This window comes from Thermobia domestica, chromosome 8 (assembly GCF_964235325.1).
Source record: "Thermobia domestica chromosome 8, izTheDome1.hap1.1, whole genome shotgun sequence".
In the NCBI taxonomy this organism is placed as follows: Eukaryota; Metazoa; Arthropoda; class Insecta; order Zygentoma; family Lepismatidae; genus Thermobia; species Thermobia domestica.
Window position 1 is genome coordinate 25,021,267 of NC_137461.1, and position 27,741 is coordinate 25,049,007.

Sequence of the window (27,741 nt, forward strand, 5' to 3'; positions counted from 1 at the left end):
ATCAAAGGAGTTGTTATTTCTTATTTATTTATTTATTTATTTATAAAAGAGAGAATAAATATCCAGGACTACGGATATTAGTGTCAAATCCATAGTTTTCGTTGTAGCTAACAAGGGAAGTATAAATGAGTTCATATCGAAACCTAACGTAAAATTTCACTCAGAGGAAAAACGTCCCACAGAAAGACCACACACAAAAAAGCAGCTGCGTTTTTGAAGTGGAATTAACCCAAATGGCAGATTGAAATGTCGCGTATGCATGTCGACAATTACACAATACGTTCAGTATCACCCCTTGTAAACTGCCTGTTAATAATAAAACGTCAATAACAACAATGTGGCCACATACTATACCTAAGGGAAAGTCGTACGGTAAGGTGAACCTTGAAGGCAGCCATCTTGAATTCAGGTCAAGCTTTGTAAAAAGAAATAGGGCAATATGATACACGATTTTGGGCTAGAATTTAAGCAGAAAAACAATGGTGGCAATAGTTTTAAGATACGTGCATTTGGTAAAAAGTTGCAGGCATATTTATTGTGTATGTTTCCATGTGCACTACTTCCGAATAAAGCAGCTGTCCAACAATTTATAAAATACAAAAATATAGGAAACACCTATATTTTCTCAATTTGTCCCAAATGTTGTTGAGCAAAGCTACACACTTGTAGGAGATTAGTCGGCAAATGTGGTCCTAATTGGTTGAATAGGGGCGGAGATACAAGCCGGAAAAAACGAAAATTTCATTGGTAAAGTACAAAATAGTTTAAACACCATGTAGATGTTTTCTGATGATTTGTTTGAAATTATGGTGGTCACAACTAAATATTTCTAAAACACTACTCTGAAAATTTGGTTCAAATCGGTTGAGTAGGAGCGGAGATAGACCAGATAATACGAAAATTTAGCCTAAATCGCTGATAACAAAATCCTTATATTAAATGCTGTATGTGTAATTTTCCTCTGATCTGTCTCGAATTTTAGTAAGCAGAGCTAATACCTATAGAAGGTTACTCGGTGAGTTTAGTCTAAAGTAGAATAATAAAACTCCCAACACTGTTGAAGTCCAACTGTAGCCCCCATCTTCATTGATGGGGAGCATAAGGTATCCAAAAGATCGATATTAGTGGCGAGATCACAAAGCTGATTGGTAACAGTCTTGGTGACATTTAAAGATGTCATGGTGGGATTGGGCGCAGTACGTAACATGTCCAAAATGACTGATATTAGAGTTGAGTCCATAGTTTTCGGGGTAGCTAACCTGATTGGTGACAATATTCATGACGTTTGAACCCAATTTTATTCAAGAAAGGAAATGACTGCCGGTTCGGGAGCTGACAAGGGCAACACTGAAGGTATTGCTGATCGATATTCATTTATTTCAGACATATTGAGATCGCAACGCCGAAGACGTAGCTATTGGTTATTTCATTATTTTATTCCACTCATATTCACAGGGAAATGACATAATCAGGTGCTGTATAAACCTTTGAATCGCATAAGGTAATTACAGACGAACATCTATCCATGATGAGCAATGCTGTGAGCTTAGAGCAGCAAAAAAACAAGTAACAGTTAGTAACTGGCATGCAATTAGTTACTTGCAGGGCCCACCTCTTGTAAGGAACGATTCAGTCAACATTCGTGACAGGAATCTTAAAATGGCGGAAGGAATATAACAATAACAATAGTTTTCATAAATGAATATTCATCCATAAGGAAAACTGTTTTAAACAAATTAATTGTTATACTGCCTTTACACCTATAAAAATATACATTCTGGATTTAAACCTAGAAAATCATAGGCTTGTTTTGTTACGAAAGTAACAGGCGGTAAACTATCATTACTTATAGAAGCAGTAAATTTGTTTCATTATTAATAACTAATCTATTACTACCTCAACCAATCTAATCTTCCTGATCTAAAATCACTAATGTACGTATAATAAAATGGTCCACTGAATCTGGTGGTGTTTGTTTAGTTATTAAAATAGCTGATCGTTATAAAAATAGTACCACAAAGACAAAGATTCGAGTTCTGGGTGGTAAAGTAGTTTTCTTAGTATTCGGATAATACAATAGTAACTACTCTTCATCAAATGATAAAGGTATAGAATTTGCAAGCAAACAACCAAAGTGCCTTATACATGTATTCAAACTTAGTATGACCTTGAGAAAGTTTCTAAAAAGACATACAACATAGTGCAGAATTAAAGCCAATGAACAAGACTTTCACTGTATATGACAGGTGTGGATTTCCTTTCTTATGACGCTGACGAATACAATTATAACACGATCTTAGCAAAGACAAAATTATGTCCAATGTAGTATAAGGATTAACCTGAAGTTTAAATTTGTAGATCGAACTCCGATGTAAGTTAAGCTATGATTTGTTTTTCTAATTATACTTGTGTCAGAATCATAACTTGTTTACAAGAGCATATCAACGGATAATTGTGAGATTAATACGTATGTGTTATCGTAATACATGTATGACCAAGTTCCATGGTTAAGGTAGGGATTTTTGCTTTCCTTCAAATCCTTCCTATCTATCTTCTCGTGACTCTCTCTTCTTTTAATATCTTTCCCTTAGTGTTTTTATTTCGTTATGTGTAAAATACTGAAAGTGAGAGAAAGAGAGAGAGAGAGAGAGAAAGCATAAAATTAGTTACTTTCGCACGTACGAATACCCACAATTATTTCACTTCGTCTCTGTTTCTCTCTCTCTCTCTCTCTGTGTGTGTGTGTGTGCCTATATACAAGGGACGTCCAAGAAGTTATCTCCCTAGACAGGAAGAGAGAGACGGAGCATAAACTTGCCTCGGATGCACACCAAGACAACTGTACAGCGGTCCAGAAACTCCGAAAACCTGGTCAAAAATCAGACAGGCCACATGGACTGCATGTATGGTTTGAAATCGTTAGAAGTACTGGGAAGAAGATGATAGGAAGTGTCTGAAAGAATATTATTACCGTATCTATAGAAGTGATGCATAATATGCATGTAAGAATAATACAGTATAACGCCAGCCTGAGTCCTCTTCCCTGACATCTGTGACAGGGACCATGAATGGTTGTGGAGCGTCCAGCTGGCCTAGTACTGAACATGATAATGGCTTTCGTTTTTGTCTGGGTATCATTTTATGCCGCAAGGTCGAAATGATAGGTTCAGAAGTAACGAGAAAGCGTTGCATCACATCTTGCATAGTAAGCTCCCTTGAGCTCTTCCTCGCATGATGCTCGCGAAATTGCTTCAGATGCTTGTTGCGAGCTTCCTGCGCTTCTTCTGACATCTGTCCAATAGGCAGATGGGCGTAGGAGATGATGACTGCACCATGCACAGAGGCAGACATGAAATATCAGGGGTATTGCCCTATGTAGAGCTGCGCTGTCTGTAATGCGTATGTTTGAAACTTCTGTGTGTTGATGGTATAGCCGCTTGACATGGCTTGTAAGATGCACGCACACTCTTGATGAGATCTGCACACAGGTCGATTATGTTTGCATCCTGATCTGGATGGTCAAAGAATCTTCTCGCAGTGTTTTCGTCATGTGTTGTCCCCGAACCTCCGGGCTCTGGCTGATTAGTTGGCGTTAAACTTGTTTCTTCTTTTGTTCTACTACAGATTTATTCTCTTCTGCCCTGACCTGCCGTGATTGTATATCGAGGCGATATGATACACACAGAAGTCAGTCCATAAATCGAATCAAGCTCGGAGCATGAAAAGTCCAAAGTTGAAGGTATCAGGATTTTTCTCTGTCTTCCTATTTAAGTCATTAATGTCTTTTGGAGTAGCACCACATACATAACACTTTTGACTCGATGTGTTAGTGAGTGCGTTACAACTTTTTCCCGTCTACCATAGTCAGTTCAAGTTGAAGGTGGACTTCTGTAATCTGACCGGCTATTGTAATTGTTGTTGGTTTGAGCCGCATTTGTTGTTGTTGTATATATTCAATCTCACCTGTAACGACCTGTTTCGTTTACATCTTCAGCTGTATCAGTACTGGTCGACAAAATCGGGTAGATGATACACGTGGATTGTGCCAGATAAAAACTCTTGATTGATCTTGCATGATCGCCAGCATCTGAAGTGGAACGATGGAGTTAAGGAAGGTATCAGTGTCAGATAAAGTTTTTTCGGTTGAAACTTGTTTGTATTGGGAATGTCCGCTGCTGCCATCGCAACCCCTCTTTGTTAAAAATACATATTTTGTTGTGTAGTTCTGAATTAGGACCTCTTCCTGGACGATAGCTAAACGTTGAATCGTGTGGTCCAAGAGTTCCTGAAGCGGGGCCTCTGCAACTGATTTAGACACTTGTAGTTTGTGTGGATAACATTGCTCTTTGACTTTTGACTATAACAGTTTGTTATAGTCTGGGTAGATATCATGTTATAAATCCTTTGCGCCAGACCAAATAAGCTGATACTGATGTTTAGACATGTCACCCTCCAGGAATAGTACAAGTGCTGCATCAAGCGTGTATGTTCGAGTTCCTGATTGCGAAACCTCATGATAGATGTCCATGCTACTCTTATTTTCTTTGCTCTACTCGGAGAACTTAGACTTTCTTTTAGTAGCTTCGCTTGTTCTACCTTTCCTACTTCTCTTAATTTCATAGTGGTATCTTCTGCAAGGATAATGTTAGTGTGGGAATTTCTTAAGTTCTCTCTCCTTCTATGTGACCGTTCACTGTCGTCCTCAAAACAAACACTTGATCTACCCTTAGGTGTTGACGCACGCTCCTCCTTCTCCACGAGAATAACATTTTCATCCAGTCATATTGCATATTTCTGCAAGAAACGGTCCGTCATGCTATGCACCTTATCCAATCGTCGAAATGCATGATTAACAAATATGGTAATGCCGTGCTGAATAGTTTGTCTTTCGCTATCCGTCTTTGGCTTCACTTCTTTCAGAACGTGGGTTTCAAGTTGGCTCCGTTGTTCTTCCCGTCCTTCACTCATGGACTGTAGCAACAGGAATAGATCTCTCCTTTTGCGTCGAAATTCCATTTTGGACCTGAAATGACAGGATAACAATCTTTGTCATAATACTTTTTTGTTGCTATTACATTTGGTTTCACGTACTAATGCGGCTTTCACTAGTTTTCGCTTTATAGTACACTCATTCATATATAACCTTACTTCTCTACGAAAGCGCAAGTTCTTTCTTTCTTCCCATCTCAAGGGAATATTACTCTAGGTTCGGAACAAGAAATGAGCGTGGAACGATTTCTAACAAACTTTGCACTCAAATTATAGTTTTCAATTTATAATTAATTTCTAACGGGCACAGTGGTACAATTACAATTACCTATACATGGTACATGCATATATAAAAGTATCTTTCTTATTCAAAAGATAAATGTCTATAAATATTAGAAATAAAAATATTATGTCCGTATTCAGTGTGTGGAGGTACACAAATTCCGAAACAATGCCGCCCTTTTCTCAATGTAAAATGTGACAAATCACTAGCATACATTGGTACAATTTAGATGCTTCTGGATGACTATTGGGAGGCTAAAAGATCTCCATGGCAGGTATTTTGTACTCTCCAGATATTTGGCTTCTCAAAACTATATAGCACACATCCCATCTGTATGTTTGAAAAAATCATTTTTGGCCAGCTTTGTTGGGATTCTGGACCACTGTACACTGTAGGAACTCCGCTACGCGATTTGAGTTGAGTCGAGCAACACACTGTCCGTGAGCAGAGTGTGTTAGGCTGTGTAGCGTATGTTTGTGTAGCGTCCCGGAAGGTTCAGGCTGTCATTGCTGACTGTGGTTTTCGAGTGTTGAATCATCTTCCCTATAGTCCAGACATGGCTCCTAGTGACTATTTTGTCTTTCGAGACCTGAAGAAACACCTGCAGGGAAACCGTCTTTTATCGAATGAGGTCCAACAGATTGTTTCGCAATGTTTTGACCATAACACAGACTATTTTTTCTTTGGGATTTCTTCGCTGCTCACAAAGTGGCAACTGTGTATAGGCTGCCACGGGGACTACATTGAAAAACGGTGATCAACAGGTGAGCCTATGTGCATTCCTTCCTGTTTAGGTAGATAACTTATTGAACGCCCCTCCCCTACTATATATATATATATATATATATATATGAAATAGATACTGTAATATCATGAATATTAAGTGAAAAATAATTATTAGTTATGCAACTGCAAGTTAAAGTTGATTTTGTTTGTTTAAATGACGAAATTACCGAAAGTGATGGCTATTATTAATTTGTGATTGCAACAACACATTATGTATGAGAATAAAATGCAATCTGTCTTTAGCTTAATTTCAAAGTCTGATTCTGGATCTGTTAAAGAGCGTTTACTGTCTGCATACATGCAGATAAAGTAAAGTAATTAATAATAAAAATGAAAACTAACTGAAAATCAATCAAACGGTAAATAATATAATAGAAACTATAGTATTAAATGTAAGATGGAAGTAAGTGGGCTTTCGATAGTAAACAGTGCCAAGTGATCATCACGTATTAATCTTTAACTTGAAAAGGCCCAATGTTATGTAATGTCAGGATGAAGAAGACAGCAATTAAATGTGTGTATACAGCTATTATTTTACCATTTATAATCCAAATCTCAAGGTATACTATACACTAAATTCAGTCTTAGTGATGTAAATAATTTATTGATTATAATTTATTCCAGATCGGGTCTCATCGCTGTTATGATTATAATGATGCATAGTAAAACACGCTTATACCGAAGGGATAATCTAAATTTAGTTTCTGTTTGAAAACCAATTTTCAAATTATTAACAAGGTTCGGTTTCTGTTCTAATTACAGTAACATATTCTTAGCTTCTGTAGAAAAGTAAAAACATCGTTAGAAGAATACTGAACATAGAAGTTATAAAAACACTTATATGATATTAGTATTATTTTTCTGGAGCCTTGAACGACCCACCAACATTTTGTTCATGGTTGAAATCTTTTAAAGGATATAAATACATTCAAAATTCTATCAGTAACTATAAGATCTTTAACGATTCCTGTGTAGGGTCCTCGTGGCTCAATGGAAGAACTCACATCTGATGCTATGGGTGGTCGGTATGATCTCTGCTCGCGCCATGTAGACTTTGTGATGGACAAACACCGTGTTTGTGGGTTTTTTCAATGTTATTCCGTTTCCTTCCACTATAACCATTCCACTAATTCATCTCTTCATTATCTCTCCGGACTGAGCTAAATTTATCTAAAGGTCTTTATTCTCAATTAAACGAATCTGGTCAGTTGCTAATGGTTCAGGAGTGTTCGAAGTGCATGCTTATGTATCAATGAAAGAAACTTATTACCACTCAGCAGAAAACCATCGAAACTACCGAAATGTTGAAACTTGACTAAATCGCATACATATTAAAGTCAAACTGTACTATGCTAACCCTGTGGTCTAGTGGCTAACGTCTTGTAATTGGTACTCTTTGTCGGCCACCTTGGCTATTGTTTTTCAGTATGACACCTTAACTGGATACAAGGCACAAAATATTCGAAATATATTCCGGTTTGATCCGGCGTTGAATATCCAAGATTTGGTACAAAACCCAGTAGTGGCTCTAACCCTACTTTTCTTTGCGGCATTCCTAACGCCCTTACTTTTGTTTCCAAACTCGTAATTAATTCTGAGGGATGATCGCAACTTCTCAGACAGAAGAAGTCTCGAAAGCAGAATCCTCGAAAGAGTACAATCATCAAGAGATTTCTGCCAGTTTGAGGCGGGATACGGACAAAATCTCGCGGCCGAAACATCGCCGCCCAAAATCTTGCCGGCCAAAATTTCGCCGCCCAAACTTTCGCGTGGCCAAACCCTCGCCGCCCAAAACCTCGCGGTACAAAATCTCGCCGGGCCAAAACCTCGCGTGACCAAAACCTCGCCGCCCAAAACCTCACGGGACAAAATCTCGCCACCCAAAACATCGCGTGGCCAAACCCTCGCCGCTTAAACCTCGTGGGCCTGCAGCTTAATAAAAATTCAGTGTAGTATAACAATATCTGCTGCTTTTCTTATAATTAAAAAGAAAAAAAGGAAGGAAGAGCTTGGTGTGGTGAGAGTACGGATGCCGAAATCTATAGCTACGGCTCTGTATATTGACAACCAAGCTGCATCTGTGCCTAATTTAATGGGGATGAATTGCTTAATTAGATGCAGTTCGGCTGCTTCTGTCCACCATCTACAATGGACAGGAATAACCATAATTTTAGCGAGAGGTTAATAACAAAAAGTGAACTAAATTATCTTTAAATATCAAATATATTCTTATTAATTAATTTAAAGTGTATTATGTGATGTTTATGCTTTTGGGTGTAACATGACACTCTCAGTCGCAGAATCTATAAACCTCTGAGAACTTTACCATAGGCAACAACACAGCTGATGACATACCTGTTGAGACTGTTGAAGAAACCATGGACAATAAATGAACTCGTTGTCCAGTATTCAGTTGTCACCCGACAACTGACAGTCGGCTGGTCTCGAACCTGCGACCGAGGTATCGTGGAACCTCGTTCAGCTTCTCCTCAGGATGTTCGCACTTCCAACGCTATATTCGAACTTCCTCCTCCTGACCTCTGATCCACCTCTGATCCTAAATCCAACAAAGAATAGGTTTTTATTCCATCCTCCAGACGATGGAATGTGTCCCCTCAACTTTGGAATGACGTAAAAATGTCACAGCTGTTAGAAACTTTCATTTCTTGATTGTTGTGCCATGTCCAAAATCCTCAGACAGTTTATTTCTGCTAAACTGCATATTATGTCATACCCGAAATGTGTATTTGTAAACAAAGCTGAGTACACAAAATATTTATAACAACATAGAGCTTACACGCTCTTTTCTTAAATTCTGACATTTCATCGTTATTAACACATTATGTCTAGACGACATATAAACAATAACAAACATCATGTGTAATTACTTACAGCATGACATTGTTTACTTTTTCTGATTCTGATTAAACACAACATAATTTTATCTTCTTAAGTTTTTGAATGAGATTAACTTTCACAACAATAACAATAAAATAATATTAAATATCGATTACATATCGGATCCATCTACATGCCCCCTCTTCAAAACTAAGGTAGCTCTGATACCGATTAGATCACCGTGGTGATCGGCTTTTATTTATTTAAATTAAAATATCAATAATTATTTTATTAACACAATACATCTCTTTTAGCAAATGCAATTAATCATTTTTAAACATGTAAATAATGTTTCTTTGAACTATTTATCTTAAAAAAAAAATCTTCCTTTATTTAATCACAATATTCATCTTTAATTCTTTTATTCAATATCTTTGTTTATTTACGTATTTTTTTTTCAAGTGTTCACTGTATCCAAATAGTTCTTAAAACGCATTCTCGCGCCATCTATTATCAACCCGTTGAACTTCTTGAAGCTCAACTCACACAACTACTGATATATATATGTTTATTTCAACTCACAATTCGTTTCGCATCTTGAAAGGATTGTATTTCCTTTCCGGATGTCCATGCATACTTGTTTCTCATAGTTTCCAACCATAATGTTTTTCTTGCACATCAGGAATATAATCTTACCATATCTGTTTTCCTTTTTTTTTCTTTCACTACTAAAACTGTAACTGAATATGCGAAAACACTAATATTTTTACTGCACACTTTTTATGATTATCTTTCACTCAATCATCACTACAAAACCAAAACAAAAATTTCACTTTTCCAGAAAGTACACCAAATACCACAATTCTGATCTTGTGGAATTGGCTACACTTGCTTCACTGCAACTCACTGCTGATACAGTGTTTTTCCCTTTGTCAACAACCTTGACCATCACCTACGTGTCCTAGTTTTCAACCACGTCAGTCTGCAATCATTTCCTTCCATTTCACAAGTCGTGAACCATCACAAATGTCGATCAATTTTCAACCAATTGATATGTCATCGATTTACTCCTTTACCTATGATAAAACCCATCAATCATCAATCCTACAATCTGAGAAGTGTCATATCTTTTTATTTATTTTTCTATTTTATTTTCACTGGTGTTATGTGTTTTCGTGTAGTGAATTTTCATATCTTTAATGACCTGCTGCTTCATGAATTACGTCTAGATTACTATTTGGTAAGTACACCTATTAGCTAATTACATTTACAATTAAATTATTATTATTATTATTATTATTATTATTATTATTATTATTATTATTATTATTATTATTATTATTCGCGTTATATTATTTAAATTACATTATTTAATTCACAATTTAATTTCCCTGACTAGTGATAACTAAAACCAAAACCTGTTTACAGATTCAGGGTTTTATTGATGAAATTCCACATTTCCTTGGAATTCGAAAAACGGACTTTGGTAGCTGAATGGCGGTCCTGCTCGCCATTTCATCTGGAAGCAAGATTTGTTTCTAGTTACCTTATTAAAAAAAATAATCTATCTAATAACATTACATTATATTATTTTTCTTTATTTATTTCTATTCTCTTTATTTTTATTAAAAAAAATATTATTCTTCTTCACACACTTAAATGTTCTCACTTTTTTTTTTTTTTAAAAATCGGTCTTGAATTACATACTATAGTCAAAATATCACTTAACTATATTTGTTCGTCAATCTTGGATGTACAATTTACATTATCCGACCTGCAGATAATTAAATTTAATTACTCTTAAAATCCGGTATTTTTAATCTATATCAATGTATCGGCTTATTTTCGTTGCTGGTGGCGAGTCAACAACCAATTATTTGCCATCGTCTATATTCATGTATTATTCTCGTCATAAATCTATAAATATCTAACTTACGTACGTACACTATATTATTCTAAATTAAATTAAATTAAATGCCATAGGCCTTATCTCTGAAACGATTTCTCTCTAATCTCGTATATAAACGCAGATATTTCTTTATCGTCTCCAATTGTTCTCTATCTTTGTTAAGGGTAACTCCTGATCAGTCATAGCTGAATCTTTTTCTTCCCAAAACTTATTTATTCTTACGTACTATATTCTATAATATATATCTTCAATACTATTACTTCTTAGCGCTTATCTATTTATCTCTTTGTACTTCATTTATTTCTATATAATATCTCATATTCTCATATATCTCATATTATTTATCTATAATCTTCTCAATATTCACATATGTCTATATCTGCATATTATTTGTCTAACTCGGGTATATTTGTATCATATCCTTTATTATATTTAAATTATCTCGTTATTTTTCATCTTTCTGCTATCATATTCTATCTATCTCCTTGTCTATTTCACTATTTCTCATTCTCACCAAAACCTTACTTTGCTTCTTTCCTCTCAATCTTAATGATAATTAGTTTAAATGACATGTTGCTTATTTTATTACTACCTCTAGGCCTGGACGAAAACCTAGTTACAACTAGACTTGCCAGCTTCTCTTCTATTAAAAAATTACTTAACCTTCATGATATTTCATGCCTTACTATATACTTACTCCTAACTTAAAACGAAATTTTGAACTTTTAATTTTGAACTTATCGGAATCTTCTAGATAAACTAGACTCACTAAAAAAAAAAAAAAATCTGCCACTGCTTTGCAAATGGTAAACGAGGCATCTATTTCTCTCTATATCTGTGTCTCTTCTTGCTTTACCATCGAAGACTTATGTGCATTTCTAAAAAAAAAAATTATTCTCATCGACGTTTTGGTCACTCCCACTTTGAACTCAACGAGAATGTGACTTCCCGTCTACCTAGTTTTTCCTCTAAGACAATTTGCCTAATTTATTTCTATTTTTCTTCCAATTATTGTATTTTAATACAACTAAAGTCACTATTCACCAATTATTATCATCCTTCTTTTTCCCTTTTTTTTTTTCGACTAAACTTTGCCTCTTAAACTCTAGATTTTATAACCACCTATATTTCTCATTATCGATAGCTAAAATTATCTCATAGTTCTTCATTAGGTTATAACTAATATTACTTATTTCTTCTCTATTAAAATAATTACTTCTTTATATTCTTTATGTTCAACTTAATCACTTTATCGTTTTAAATCCTTATCTTCATTTCATTATTTATAATTCTCTTAGCACTATTTATTACCTATATTTACTTTATCTCTTTATCCTATTTTCTTCTAGCCTAACTTAATTCTATTTTATCCTAACTTACTTAACTATATAATAATAACCAAATACCCATTATTACTACTAATATTAACTTATGTCTAACTTAACTCTTACTTTTCTAACTATATTTACCTACAATAATAATAATAACTGACAGTTCCCAAACCATTAAATAATATATATGTCTACTATTAACACTAATCCTAACTATTTACATCTACTTTACATAACTACTAGTCCACTTTATTGAAATAGCTCAACATTTCTTTGTATAAATAGCTCGGCAAATGCTGCTAAATCTAACATCGTTTTATCATTTGCAATGATAAATTTGGCTTCTTTTTCATACTTTGCCATAGTTGGAATTACTTCCGCAATTCTGATGGCTTGTGAACATTCAAATCTAGCTCTAAACCTTTCCAACCACTGGTTCACCATAATCTGGTGCTTACAACCTTTAAAAATTGCACTTATCTTATATCTATATCCTTCTGTTTTAATAACAAAAAACGTTGCCCCATGCAACACACTACACGTTTCAGATATGTTCGAAATTGTGGCGAACACATGACGTCTTATTCCAAGTTCTACTAGATCTTCCATACTGAAATTCTTTTCAGAAAATTCCACGACGTAATAATTAGTATAGACTTTGTCAACTATGTTTTCTGTTATTTGCTTTTCTGTACTACAACCAAACGTAGGATTGTACTCGACGAAATGTCGCAGTACCCCTTGGTCTAATACATAAAACCTCGTGTTGGTAAATAACGTCGCTGGCTTGCCATTTCCTTTTAACACAGGAAAATGAATCCTGCTGTTATTTAATAACGACAACATCTTTCTTACTATTCTACAGGGTGGGTGGGCGGGATTATTTCTTATTAAATGTTCACTCTAATGTTAAAATTTACATTGGGGAATCTCCACCAATATCACAAATGTGCCTGCCTTAGAATCGAACCTAGGGCTTTCCACCATTTTTATGATAGGTTACTAAGAATTTTTAAATACTAAACCTCCCGGAAATCGAACCTAGGGCTGCCTCCACCATTTCAACCTCCCTGCATCGGGTCTATAAGTTAATGAGGGCGAAATTGCTTAATTAGATGCAGTTCGGCTGCTTCTGTCCACCATCTACAATGGACAGGAATAACCATAATTTTAGCGAGAGGTTAATAACAAAAAGTGAACTAAATTATCTTTAAATATCAAATATATTCTTATTAATTAATTTAAAGTGTATTATGTGATGTTTATGCTTTTGGGTGTAACATGACACTCTCAGTCGCAGAATCTATAAACCTCTGAGAACTTTACCATAGGCAACAACACAGCTGATGACATACCTGTTGAGACTGTTGAAGAAACCATGGACAATAAATGAACTCGTTGTCCAGTATTCAGTTGTCACCCGACAACTGACAGTCGGCTGGTCTCGAACCTGCGACCGAGGTATCGTGGAACCTCGTTCAGCTTCTCCTCAGGATGTTCGCACTTCCAACGCTATATTCGAACTTCCTCCTCCTGACCTCTGATCCACCTCTGATCCTAAATCCAACAAAGAATAGGTTTTTATTCCATCCTCCAGACGATGGAATGTGTCCCCTCAACTTTGGAATGACGTAAAAATGTCACAGCTGTTAGAAACTTTCATTTCTTGATTGTTGTGCCATGTCCAAAATCCTCAGACAGTTTATTTCTGCTAAACTGCATATTATGTCATACCCGAAATGTGTATTTGTAAACAAAGCTGAGTACACAAAATATTTATAACAACATAGAGCTTACACGCTCTTTTCTTAAATTCTGACATTTCATCGTTATTAACACATTATGTCTAGACGACATATAAACAATAACAAACATCATGTGTAATTACTTACAGCATGACATTGTTTACTTTTTCTGATTCTGATTAAACACAACATAATTTTATCTTCTTAAGTTTTTGAATGAGATTAACTTTCACAACAATAACAATAAAATAATATTAAATATCGATTACATATCGGATCCATCTACAATATATATATATATACCACCCCCTTTTGTTGTGCCGACAAAGTGAAATTATAAAAGACATAATAGGCTTGAACCTCATCTATGTTGAAAATTTGATTGAGATCGGTAGGATGGCTCAAGAGGTATAATGTAACATAGTCATTTAACTTATATATATATATATATATATATATATATATATATATATATATATATATATATATATATATATATTACCAAAGGATGCATGAGAATATTTCTTGTCATTATTTTAATGCAATTATGTGTTATTACTAGATATATACATATAGTAATATATAGAATTTTCTACATTGAAGAAATCGTCGTGAAGGGGTTTTATCCTGACGGCATTTCTTCCCAGGCGACACTACGTCTCTCTTAATTTACACCAGGCGAGATTTTGGATTGCGAGGTTTTGGGAGGCGAGGTTCTGGCCGCGAGGTTTTGTACCCAAACCGTTTGAGGCAATAGCCTTTAGAAATTTTAACATGGTAAAAGAGATTTCTCAACGTGGTGTTCATATTAGATCAGCAGACTACTTGCAATTTTTTTTTTTTTTTAGATTTGTGGCTCAGATCAGGCATCCAGACTCACTATCTATCAAGGGACCGAACTAGCAAGAAGGAGAGACCACTCAAAGCCTCACCATTTCTATATAAAAGAGGATTTCAGTGTATTCGACAGAAAACCTATAGAAACTTCTGCCTTCCTTACTAAAGCACAATTTACTCTCTTAATGTTGTTTGTCAGACTCGTGGTTATCATGATCTTGCTGTGAATATTATGCTGGGGATAATAAACTTTCTGTCTGGAACCATAATTAGATTTTGTATATTCTCTGCTTATAGCTGCATTTTGTTTTAACGCCTCTGACTATTTTCAAGAAAGTAAATAACATACTGTGACGAGAATATTAAGAAGTAACCTCCGTATGATAAACAGGTGCACACAAATACATTATTTACACTTGTTTATTGCTGTTACACGATTTACCTAATTTGTATTTAACATTCACATATAATGCACCGAACATCTGGCAACACCCATCACATTTTAGATATTATATTTAAAACATAACAATTACTTATGTCCTGAAATCATTGTAAGGATATATGCACAACTTATTTATTTTAATATAATTATTTTATATAATCATTTATTCATTAAGGTATCTATCATTACATGTCGAAACATTGACCCAAACGGGACAGACTCAAGTCTAGAACTACCTCGCTTTACCAGTGATCAGTGGACTCTCGGGTCATGAATTTGTAAACTGGGATTCGAGAATCGAAATAGCTTTTCTAATTGAAATTAATGGAAAAATATTAATCTGTTATAACAACAGAAACATGGTTATGTGTATATTTATTAGCCACAGTAATACACTAAAAATTCTTCTAGGCTTTTGCTGTAGGCTCCTTTTTATGTTTAGGTTGCTATCACTTAATATTTGCTTTGTCTTTCTTAGGAGTCATAACGACGGGTAAAATAAACCAAAAAGTGCAAAAATGAACAAAATTTAAGGTCTTGTTTTGAACAGAACACTGACAAATAATGTTGACGTCAAAAATGCGAAAACACTACTGAGTGTGTGGGATTGTGTGGGCGTTCGTATTCGGAAATATTGTTCTTAAGCTGATTGTTTGTGAACGGAATTGTTTGCGAGAGAGAGGTTCGTGACCTATTGGGAGATCTATTGGAATGTGCAACAAGCAATGTGTATCCTTTTGAAGTGATATGAACAGACTTCCGGGAAGATGGCTGGAATTCAGTTCAAATGTAGAAGAGACTATGTAGATTCTATATTCGAAAAGTAAATTGTTCTAAAATTGGTGTACCATAGTCAAAAAAGCACGAAACATTAACAATAATCTCAATGAAAAACAAATAACTCCTCCACTTATTTCAAAAACCAAAAGAGGAAGATACCTGAAATTCAGCTTAAATATAGAAGGGACAATGTAGATTTTATATTCCAAAAGCAAATTGTCCTAAAATGAATGGAAGATAGTCAAGAAAAGCATGAAAAACATGAGCATTATAGTCAATGGGAAATCAATGAAAAAAATGAAGTCATCGACATATCTCAGAAACTATAATAAGGCGATGGCTAATTGAAAGCTTATTGCAAAGAGATAATAAAGAGCTTGAGAATGATGTTTAGCACGTAAGGTAAATATGGATAGAAGATTGTCAAAAGTTAAAATGTTTGAGTAAAATCAATAATAATGAAAAATATATGCATCTTCCACGAATTAACCAGGGCGCCGGACGCGGAGGTTACGTGCTTAACATATCTGACATCTGTATTTGGAATATCCATACTTGATTTCGCACGCAATGTGACTTTTGACCTGATCATGTGACACAGTCTGGTGCTTATGCGAAAACGGATACACCCCTTCTTTAGTCTGTACATGTGTTAAAAACTGACAAACTTTTAAGAGCGCCAACAATTGTACTTTAGTAAATATAATTCTTTCTTGTTGCAGATAAGTACCATCCAGTAAATTTATATTACCAGGATGATGATGCTACTCCATACTTGCAAGGGATTGTACCAGGAAGAGTACCCGTCAGGCCAGAAGTAGGTTCTATGTTAAATCTATAATATTGTGTGTTTACTTTTCTTTCTTTCAAGTAAAAAGAAGTTTTAAACATAAAATGGCAATGAAATTTATAGGTTTTGGGTGAAATAAACATGAATACATAATTTGGAAAGCGGGGGACATGGTAACTTGTAGTAGAGTATTTATATGTGAGGGATCTCTGATTTAATTCCAGGTCATATGAGTGTGTAATGTATAAGATCATGGCCGTCGTTTCCTAGACGCTCTTTTGTTTCATACTATCAATCCATTAATTCATTCACAATCATCTACATTCATTAATAATGTACCTGGTTTAGCATGATAGGTATAATTGTGGAACGAAAAACTATTCGATTTACAAACCGGAACAAATAGTCTCTGAATGAAAGCAGACTCACAACTAGGTTTCGCCACTCGGGAGAAACACAAAACTCGGAATCTCCAATTTATACGAGGATGAATCAAAATTTTAGTTGCACTGCTTAAGAAAATAAATCAAGACAGAAATTTTACAATACCTTTATTTGAATCGTATAGTTTAATTCACAATCTACTTTTCAACATAATTACCTCCATTATTTTAGAATTTGTCGAGGCGTGGCACATATCTTTCTATGCCTTCTGCAAAGAAATCCCGTCCAATGCCCGATAACCATTCTTGGGCTGCAGCTTTCATCTCGTCATCCGAGTGCTATTGTCGTTTTGAAAGTTTTTCTTTCAAGGGACCAAACACATAGAAGTCACACAGTGAGAGGTCTAGGGTATAAGTAGGGTGATCCCATACTTCCATCTCAATTTTGTCAGAAGTTTGCTGCATGCGATCTTGCATTATCATGCAGGAGCACAATGCTTTTGGACAGTTTCTTAGCCGTCAATTTTTAAGCGTTTTGCACAATAGTTTTAGTGTTTCACAATAAAATGATGCATTAATTGTGGAAGCCTTTGGCGTGAACCTTCTCTTTCAAAGAACAGCGTCATCATCACCTTTCCTGCAGATGGGACAATTCCAACATTTTCGAGTCAAGGAAATGAATGTTTGCACTCGAGGGAGCTGCGTTTTCTTTCAAGTGAGAAATGGTGAATCCAAGTCCCATCTCCGGTCACAAAATTTGCCCCAAACTCATTTCCTTCCTAAGCTCCTTCGTGGGTAAGCGGTTAGCATACGCGCCTTTAGCGTGCGAGACTCGGGTTCGCTTCCTGGCGGGTGCTCATTTTGTTCAGATTTCACGTTAATCAGTAAGTCCACGTCTCATATAGCCTCGCTGCTGAACGGGACGTTAAACACAAAATCAACTCAATCATTTTCTTTCTTTTTGGTAACGTTGCAGAAAGTCAAATGCATTTGCAAAACGTTTCCCTTTTTGTTTCGTCGTCAATAGACGAGGAAAGCATCGTGCACAAATTTTATCGGCAATAACATTATATACCTTACCATGAGAAATACCCAGTTCATTAGTGATTTTGTCTATTGTTATGCGTCAATTTGGAAGAATGCATTCATTAATGCAAGCAGCGATTTTCGGATTTATCGCTGTTGATGGTCTTCCCTCGTGCTTAGCGTCGTCGATATTTGTAGTCTGTTCTCAAATATGTTGCACCACTTCGCGATAGCTTGACGTGACTTTGCATTTTCATCATACACTTCATGCAAGTGTCGATAAATTTCAGTGCAGTTATACCTTTTCGCCCACAAAATCGAATCACTGCACGGATTTCCAATTTTGGACGCCACTTGTAGCTGTCGAGACATGTTTACGACTGATTATCAGAACAACTCTACTTGTCTCTTGAAAACCGCTGCATCACACGATAAAGCTACATGTCTGCAGTGTTGCCAAATAGTTTCATCAAATAGCCTTGCCGAAAATATTTACGAAGGAGTGCAACTGACTTTCTGACTGACCCACGTCTATATAGCTCTTTTAGGCACGCTTTCAACCATGTGCCTTGAACATGTTTCCCGCTTTACCTGGACCCTGGACGTGTATTAGGGTTAAACGAGAGAACAGTATTAACTTATCTATCAATTCCTTTGCAAGGAGAATATTACAATCAATTAATTTGCAAACCAAGAGACAACAATAATAAACAAACAAACAATATTTCTGTTTTGTGCTCAATTAGTGTTATCCGTAGTGTACTAAAGAACTTACGAAATGAATTACGAATGCAAAAGATTTGAAAATGATTGGTGGTCAGAAAATATGGGGAACTGACCAGTGCCGTAGCAAATCTCTTCGGAATCTCCTTGCAGAAAGGTATTTGGGCCATAAATCTCTAAGTTCGTTCTGACACAGGAAAGTATTTGTGGGAATCCATCAAAACACCGAGCTATTTGTGTGATGAGACATTTGAAGCTTGATCGTCTTGCCAGAAGCCATTACAACCAAGTCCATATATATGGTTCTCTGGTTGGTTCTTATCGGGACCCTTTAGTGCAGCAATAGTTTTCTCTGCCCTTCAAGAGGGGCCATTTTGATAATTTGCGTTCAGCGTTCAAGGCTAAGCTTTCTACAAGATATTGTGCATTGTAAAGAAGTTCCAATTACTTTAATATTTAAATGAGTTTTACGTTTTGAATATTACTCGCATCGGACGGGGACCAATACAAAAAATGAAATGAAATCTTTGAGTTTTACGTCTGACGGTTATGCTGGTGAGGCTAAAGGAGATGGTGATGATGAGTAATGAATGAAATGGTGGAATGAAGAAAGTGGGAGGAAACGGGAGAACCCCAGGAAACCCACGCACACGGCGTTAGGGGACCAACACAAGTTTAGTATTAACGTGTAATTTAATATGTACAAATCTCACATAAATCAATAACAGGGTAATTTCAGTATTCAGTAATATGTACCTACAACATAAACTTGGAACAGTGAGTGCGGAACTCGTTTGTTCGGTTTGTCTGGTGCGTTGCAGCTTTTGTACCGCCAATTCTTACTGGAGGACCTGGATTAGATTGCTGGCAGGAGCTCATATGTTTTGAATTCCACATTAAGCTGTAGGTTCACGTCTTATATATCCTCACTACTGAACGAGACACTAAACTGAAACCCAATCCATAAGCAGATCCTTACGGCTCCGGACGGAACAGGAGATCCTCCAGAATACTCACGGACATAATTGACTTACAGAGCTGGAATCAAAGCAAGAATATAATTCCAAAGATATAATCTCTAACGCACTACTTTTTGTATGTGCTGTCATTATGTTTATGTTAAAGATGAAATTCATGCATGAAGGTGTAACATGCAATGTTAAATTTCAAATTACTGAACAAAGCTTGATTTGGTAACATAATATCTTAATTGAGACGAAAGCAAGAAAAGGGTACATTCTTGTACGTGAAAATATTTTTCTGAGATAGATGATATTTACATGTCAGATAAATTGATAAACTTACTTTAAAAAAGGCATATTTTGAAAGAAGACCGACAATATACAATACGCATCGTATAATACAGAAATGTAACTCTATTTTGTATTTTATTAATAATGAACTCTGGAATGCAAAAGTAATGCACATACCGGGTGATTCAATAAGAACGGACCAGGTCTATATCGCAGCTAATACTGCACGTAGAGCCTTTAAACAAGAAATTGCATTACCAAATTGTATGTGTAGAATGCAATAAAAATAGTAGCGAGACCAGTGGCATCTCGTGAATACTTCTAACGGGGGCAACTTCAAAACCTGAAATGGAAAGTGGTATAACTGTTGGAATCGTTCGAAAGGACATTAAATGTCATGCAACTTTTAGAGGACAAACTTTGTCATATCATTTACCATTTAGCCGCTAGAGGCGTTGTTGGAGACTTGTATCTGACTACCCGTAGCAGGCCTTTATCTTAGCTAATAATGCACATAGAGCCATCAAACAAACAATTGAACTACCAAATCGTATGTGTAGAATGCAAAAACATAGTAGCGATACCAGTGGCGTATCGTGAATATCTCCAACGGGTGTCATCTGCAAAACTTGACATGGAAATAGGGACTGGTTGTGCCTCCATTGAAACAAGCGCACAATGGGAGAAACGTCGAGAGGAAACGCCCTCGCACCATCTGACTTTCACCTAGCAATGCGACCATGTTGCTGCCAACGAGGAAGAAATATGCCAAGGTGTTTCCTCTGGACGTTTCTCCCATTGTGCGCTTGTTTCAATGGAGGCACAACCAACCCCTGCTTCCATGTCAAATTTTGAAGATGACCCCCGTTGGAGATATTCACGATACATCACTGGTATCGCTACTATCTTTATTGCATTCTAGACATACGATTTGGTAGTTCAATTGTTTGTTTGACGGCTCTATTATTAGCTGAGATAAAGGACTGTTACAGGTAGTCAGATACAAGTCTGCAACAACGCCTCTAGCGGCTAAATGGGAAATGATATGACAAAGTTTGTCCTCTAAAAGTTGCATGACATTTAATGTCCTTTCCAATGATTCCAACAGTTATACCACTTTCCATTTCAAATTTTGAAGTTGCCTTGCGTTGGAGGTATTTACGAGACGTAACTGGTCTCGCTACTATTTTTATTGCATTCTACACATACAATTTGGTAATGCAATTTTTTGTTTGAAGGCTCTACGTGCAGTATTAGCTGCGATTTAGACCTGGTACGTTCTTATTGAATCACCCTGTATATATGTTCTTCGTGGGTGTATCAAAAGTGCGGGCCCACAGGGTAACTTCCTTATGACTAAAGATAGAAAAGAATAGAAAGAGAGGAAAATTTGTTGGAAATAGGTTGTTTTTAATCTAAATTATTAGATTTTTCAATCGTATAAGCCGCTTGCGCTCCATACTGATAAACGCTCTCTGCTAAATGAAAATCCAACGTATTTGGTTCATCAAATTGTTTGACGTGAAATTGATACTAGAAAGGTGCTCGTTATTAAGTAAGGAAACCTAGAACACCACGAACCAACCTCGTGTCGTTGGCCTGGCAAGGGTCAAAGGAAACGATTACTGAGCAGGCAATGTTACTTTTTTAATTTAATATGGGACGCATGGGACACCTTACCAATGTGAATCCCACACAGATAGTGTGATTGGAAAAATTCTACCATTTTAGATTACAAAGTATTTATTTCCAACAGATTTCCTCCCTTTCCATTTTTTTTTTGTATCTTTAGTCATAAGGAAGTTACCCTGTGGGCCGTATCTTCACTCATAATAGAGTTTGTCTATGCTCCTGGTTTGTTGATACACCGTGTATAGTTTTGTTGCTCGAAAAGTGTCATTTCTTTGTTGGAAATTTCACACGTTTATTACCTAGCAAATGTTGCTCAACATCTATATTCTTTTACATTATCGCGCTCACCTCTGGTGCTTGGGGTCCCGCCAAGTGAACTTTGTGGTAGACAAACACCATGTGCGTGGGTTTTCTCGGGGTTCTCCCGTTTCCTCCCACTTTCTTCATTCCACTATTTCATTCATCTCTAATCATCACCGTCTCCTTTAGCCTAACCGGCATAATCGTGAGACGTAAAACTAAAAGATTTCATTTCATTTCATTTCTTTTACTTTATCATCATGTTACAGAGCCATACACTTTGCAACAATAATCCACTGGTCATCGGTTAAGTGATCTGCTGGAAGTATTCTCCAGAAAATATCATACTTGAAGAGAATAATGGATATTCATAACTGAATAATTCGGTATAGGTGTTTGCACTAGACTACCAACCGATTAGATGTCTTAGGAATTTGCAGATAGTCAATGGTAAAATTACATTTGGTATACGCTTGCCAACAAGAAAAAAAAATGACTAAATATCATAACATCTTTTACAATTTCTCTCACTTTTCATAGATAAATGATTTCTCCTTGTAACCTTCTATACTTCCAGCATACATATCTTGGATTTGCTATCCTTTCAAATAATAATGATAATCATATATTTGCCACCGAAAAAAATATGTGAATATTAATAACCATAACAACTTCCTCTGTTTCTCAAGACATCACTTCTAATTGGCAAATTGTTTCTGCTTCTAGCGTCCTTTTCCTCCATCACCTACAAACAATAATAAAAGTTGTTTTTGTCCTTTGAATACACAATAATAGAAATTATACTCATACACTTGCCGACAAAATTCTAGGAACAAATAGTGCAACAGCTTAGTCTATTTATCTACTAGTCACTTCTAATAGGAAAGTTCTTGCTCCTTGAAACCCATCCTTCCCACAATTACAATCGCATTATTCTCCTTTCAAAACATAACAATGCTATATGATATCCTAAACGAATTGTAAATATGTATAATAAAAAGATTATACATATACAGGGTGGCCCAAAAGTAGGTATAAAGTACCGTACTAATCAGCTCATTGCATTTTATATAATTTCTTATTGTAATCCATCAGGTAGGCTTAATTTCTTTATTATTTGTTCTTAATGTGTTTTTACTTACATCTTAAGCTCGGAAGAGTCAAAACAAATAAACCCATAAACTACGATATTATACTTGATCAATGCAGGGGCGGAGAGGAAAGGGGGAAAGAATACCCAAATTTTAATTAAACTTATATATTTTGGTAAAAAATTGCTACAACAGAAAATTTTACATGGAACACAAAACTTGAACTCTGCTTTACGAAATGTGAACTCAACTTTTATATATCTCTATCCTTGGAGGAACTAGAACTCATAAAATGAAAATATTCAAATTCGTACTCTTGTCTCAGTATGTAGGGCAAGAGTACGAAATCAAAGGGGCAAGAGCGCGCATCCAAAGGAGCAATAAAACTTACCAGAGATGAAGGTTCCAACTCCTTCATATGATGTGCATTGTTCATGCCACCATTCATTGCATCTCGCGCACAGGATCCATTCTTCTGTTGGGGTATCGCTGTAGATGATTTTGGATAATGGACTTTCTTACTGATATGAGGAGTTATCTTCGGTTGTAGTTTTCTTGGTACAAGTTGACGTTTGTCATTGCTCTCTGGGGCACCGTTTCAGAAGTAAGTTCTGTTTGAGAGGAGATGATGACAGAATCTCTGATTGATCTCGAGAATATCAAGATTTACAGGTTAAGAGCTTGGTGGCAAACGGAGGTGGACTGACAACCAGCAGGGGAGTGTATGATGTCTACGGTCCGCATGGGTTCCTGCTTACTTCCAGTGAAGATCCAGCTTTACTGGTTGAAGTTTTTTTAATAGGTGAACGAGCAACCAGCAGAGGAGTGTTTGATATGGACAGTCCACATGAGTTTTTGCTTGCTTCTAGTGAGAATGCAGTATTGCTGGTTCAGGGTTTTGTAACAGATGGGAAAGAACGACCAACTGGCATAGGAGTGTTTGAAATAGATAGTCCGCATGAGCTGCTTGCTTCTAGTGAGGATCCAGCGTTACTGGCTGAACTTTTGGTAACAGATGGAGAACGAGCAACTAACAAAGGAATGTTTGATGTGGATACCCCGCATGGGCTACTGTTTACTTCCGGTGAATCCTCCGATGAAAGATTGTGGGCTCTATTCAGGTCTGCTTGATTCGTTGCTTCAGGAATGCTTTCATCTTCAGAGCTGGCTTGTACATTTAAGTCTACAACATCCACAGTAGAAGGAGGAAAATCTTCTTGCGTGAACACATTTGGATACAGTGGAACAATTCCACATTCTTGAAAACCGGATATTTCAATATCAATAGTTGCAGCTTTGTAGTAAGCCTCAGTGAAAAAACACGCAACTTAGAATTGTGTAATTGTTCGGGATAGACTATTTCTCATCCATTTATCACAGGCTGTTGAATAGCATGATTTCAGCGGGCCAAAAAAGGAGCGATCTAATAGTTCCAAATTATGGTTGGTATGGGGTGTGAAACATAATATCAGAATCCCATTTTGCCTGCAGAAATCAATCGCCTCGATTGAAATGTGAGAAGCTTGATTGCCAACAAGTAACAATACCTTTTTCGTGACCGGATTGGATTGCACATGTTGGTGTAATAATGCAGCCATTCTACGAAAAGTTATGAGTTAATTAAAGCAGAATCAGACATCATTCAGGCAGCGATCTATCAAGTAACTCTTGTTTCATTCGTTTTCTGGAAAATATCAACGCAGGTGGAATAAAGGAATCAGATGCACTCTCGCAGGAAACAGCTGTGATGGTAACTCCACAATCACTAGATACAATTTTATTCACAACAGATTTTTAGTTAACAACACTTTTGGAACTTTACGAGAAACCGTATTTTTGCCAGTTTCGTACATATTGTAGATAACCTGTGGAAGGATACTGTATTCTCTTACAAAATCTTGTAGACAATTAAAAAAGCGTTCAACTGGTGACTTGCTAAAACCACAAGCTCTTCCCAGGCCAGTCTTTGAAGGCTGTCGCAAAGCAATAGTTGGATGGCGACGACGGAAATACTCTGTCCAATCTCTTCCTGCCATTCGATTCACATGGCTAAAGAGATGAGGCAACTGGTTGCGCATGCCACTTTTCTCAGATCTTTTAAAGTTAAGCCATAGAAGAGTCAAACCAGTAATGTGATATATTACACTAATTCATTCTCTATTTCTTTTGTAAATACTGGCCTTATTATGTCCAAAGACGCTGCAAAAGCAAAGGAAAGAAAAATTCTTCTCAAATCAGTAATGATGATGCATAGGACACAAAAAATCAGGTAATATTTAGACCATTTATAAAAATATACTTTCCAACTAGCTTATTTCATCAGTTTCAGTTTCTTGTAGTAAAGAATGCTTGTCACCTACGAGGCTAACTTGAAAAGCTCTCGGTCTACCCTTCATGAACTTACGTATTGTCAAATTGTTAATTTGGGGTAGCTTCATATATGTTTATAGGATTCCATACCAAACGTTGGACTAGTAGAATTTTATTACTGAAGACTATTAACATTTAAGATGACAAAATGTATCATTTCTGAAACCTGAATAAAATAAACAAGCGTGCTGTTATTCAATAACTGCAGATTTAGCTGTTTCAGACTTTTATTTGTTTCGAAAACACTATCTTAGATATTGTTATGTAAGGAGTGGTATTTAGAATAACAATGTGTCCCTCGTACATAAGAAAATATCAGGATTATTCAGAATTCTTAACGTTATAGTCTACATATGGGAACAAGAGTTCGTAACGTTTGCCGTCACTGTCTATTACAACGGAATAAACATTCTTTTTTGATTGTTAGATTTAAATCAAATTGCATTTTTTTCATAGAAAGAAAGAGGCAAGAGTACGAACGCGTATCCTTGTCCCGTCAGTATTTTCGTACTCTTTCCCCCTAACTACACAATGAATTTTCCCGTGATGCTGCACTGCCAACTGATGGAAGAAAGTCAATTTACTCCAACCTGATAAACAATGGATATGCTAGAAACTAATGCTTTACAGTACTTTGAAATCAATAAAAAATGTGTAAGTTATACCTTAAGTACTTATGTCCCAATATTATATCAAACTATTAGAAAAAAACATAAATACCTACCTAGATAGCTTGTAGTTTTCCGCAGCACACTCAAACTTGTTTAGGTTCTAGATGCTATTAATATCAAAATCCACATGACGCATTATTGCCATATGCGAATATAATCGTATTCTTGCCCCCGGGTACTCTACTCCCCTCTCCTATATAGCTACTTTTGGGCCATTCTGACAATAATTTCCAAATTAGATGGACAAAATGATCAATTAGAATAAAATAGTTCTGATTGAATTAAGTTCCAAGATACACAGGTGGTCTGAGAATGGAATGATTATGTAATGCATGCCTTAGAGACATTAGAGGCTTTATAAAATTAAATCCACGTTAAGCAGATAACTACATGTTAGAACGGTAACTAAGATTACGAGTTCCATTGTAATTTGTTTAATTGATTCTAAATTTTCTTTAATGTCCGAGTAACATTGAAATATAATACAAACGCTTACTTGTTAATATTATTTTCCAGTTTCAGCCCCAGACGTATAACTATTTGGAAGAACATCCTGTGGACGGTAGAAGACTTTTATTAGGGAGAATAATCAGACGTATTCAGGAAAAGAATGAGGTTCCAAATCGTGGGGTTTCAAATGATCAGGGTTTTACAATTCCTAAAGAATACAAGATTATAATTGAACACGATAACCCAGAAGAATTCCATAATCCAGGTAGACCATACAGGAATAAACATAAAAATAAGTATCATCATGATGATGATGATGATGATGAAGAAGAAGAAGATGAATTTAGCGATCATTTGCAACAGTTTGAAGAGAAACATGAAATAGATAAAGGAAAACGTATAGAATATCAAGAAGGAGAGAAGCATGGAGAGGAAGAAGATCAACATGTTGATGATGAAAATGAAACCCATAGTAGTGAAGAAAAATATGACAATGATGAAGAAAAATTTGATGATAGTGAAACACAAAAATACGATCATCATCATGAGACAGATGAAGATAGCGATGAGGAAGATGAGGAAAAATTATTAACACTAGACGAACTTAGACGTAGGAGACATAAACGGAAAGTCAAGAAGTTGATAAAATCATCACGTAAACCGAAAAGACACCATCGCATCAAGAAAGCCAAGCTAGTCAAACCAAGATTGTTTGATGATGATGATGATTATTGACGTTCTACGTAAAGACGTAAAGAGTAGATACAAGTGATGATGGTGAAGATCATCATATATAATTTTTTTTATCTATAAATGTCAAAAGTTGTTGTTTCCTTACCCTGTAATGTACGCATATAAACAAATAAACCAGAAATGTTATAAAAATTGTAGTGAGAATTTATTATTTACTAATATTATCATAAGGTAGGCGAAAACTAGTATATAGGATAAGTAAGGAAACAAGAATTTTAGTAATGATCCAAAAAATGGATCAAAAGATTGACATTTTGGCCAAGACTTTTAGGAATGATAAAAGAAAATGGATCAAAATATTGTCACCTAGGCCAATATTTTTTTTTCTGTATCCGGGGCCACAAAATTTTTGAACGGCC

The 27,741-nt window shown here is 35.9% G+C and overlaps 1 protein-coding gene across 1 annotated transcript in view; it reads left to right on the forward strand.

Moving 5' to 3' along the window:
* LOC145691588 (uncharacterized) overlaps window positions 1-27,496 on the forward strand; it is a 38,516-nt gene extending 11,020 nt beyond the window's left edge. Inside the window, exons 3-4 of the mRNA XM_081766994.1 lie at window positions 16,663-16,757; window positions 26,696-27,496. Coding sequence (XP_081623120.1) covers window positions 16,663-16,757; window positions 26,696-27,364 — 764 coding nt within the window. The 3' untranslated portion in view covers window positions 27,365-27,496. The remainder of the gene's footprint in view (window positions 1-16,662; window positions 16,758-26,695) is intronic.
* The last annotated feature ends 245 nt before the right edge of the window (window positions 27,497-27,741 follow it).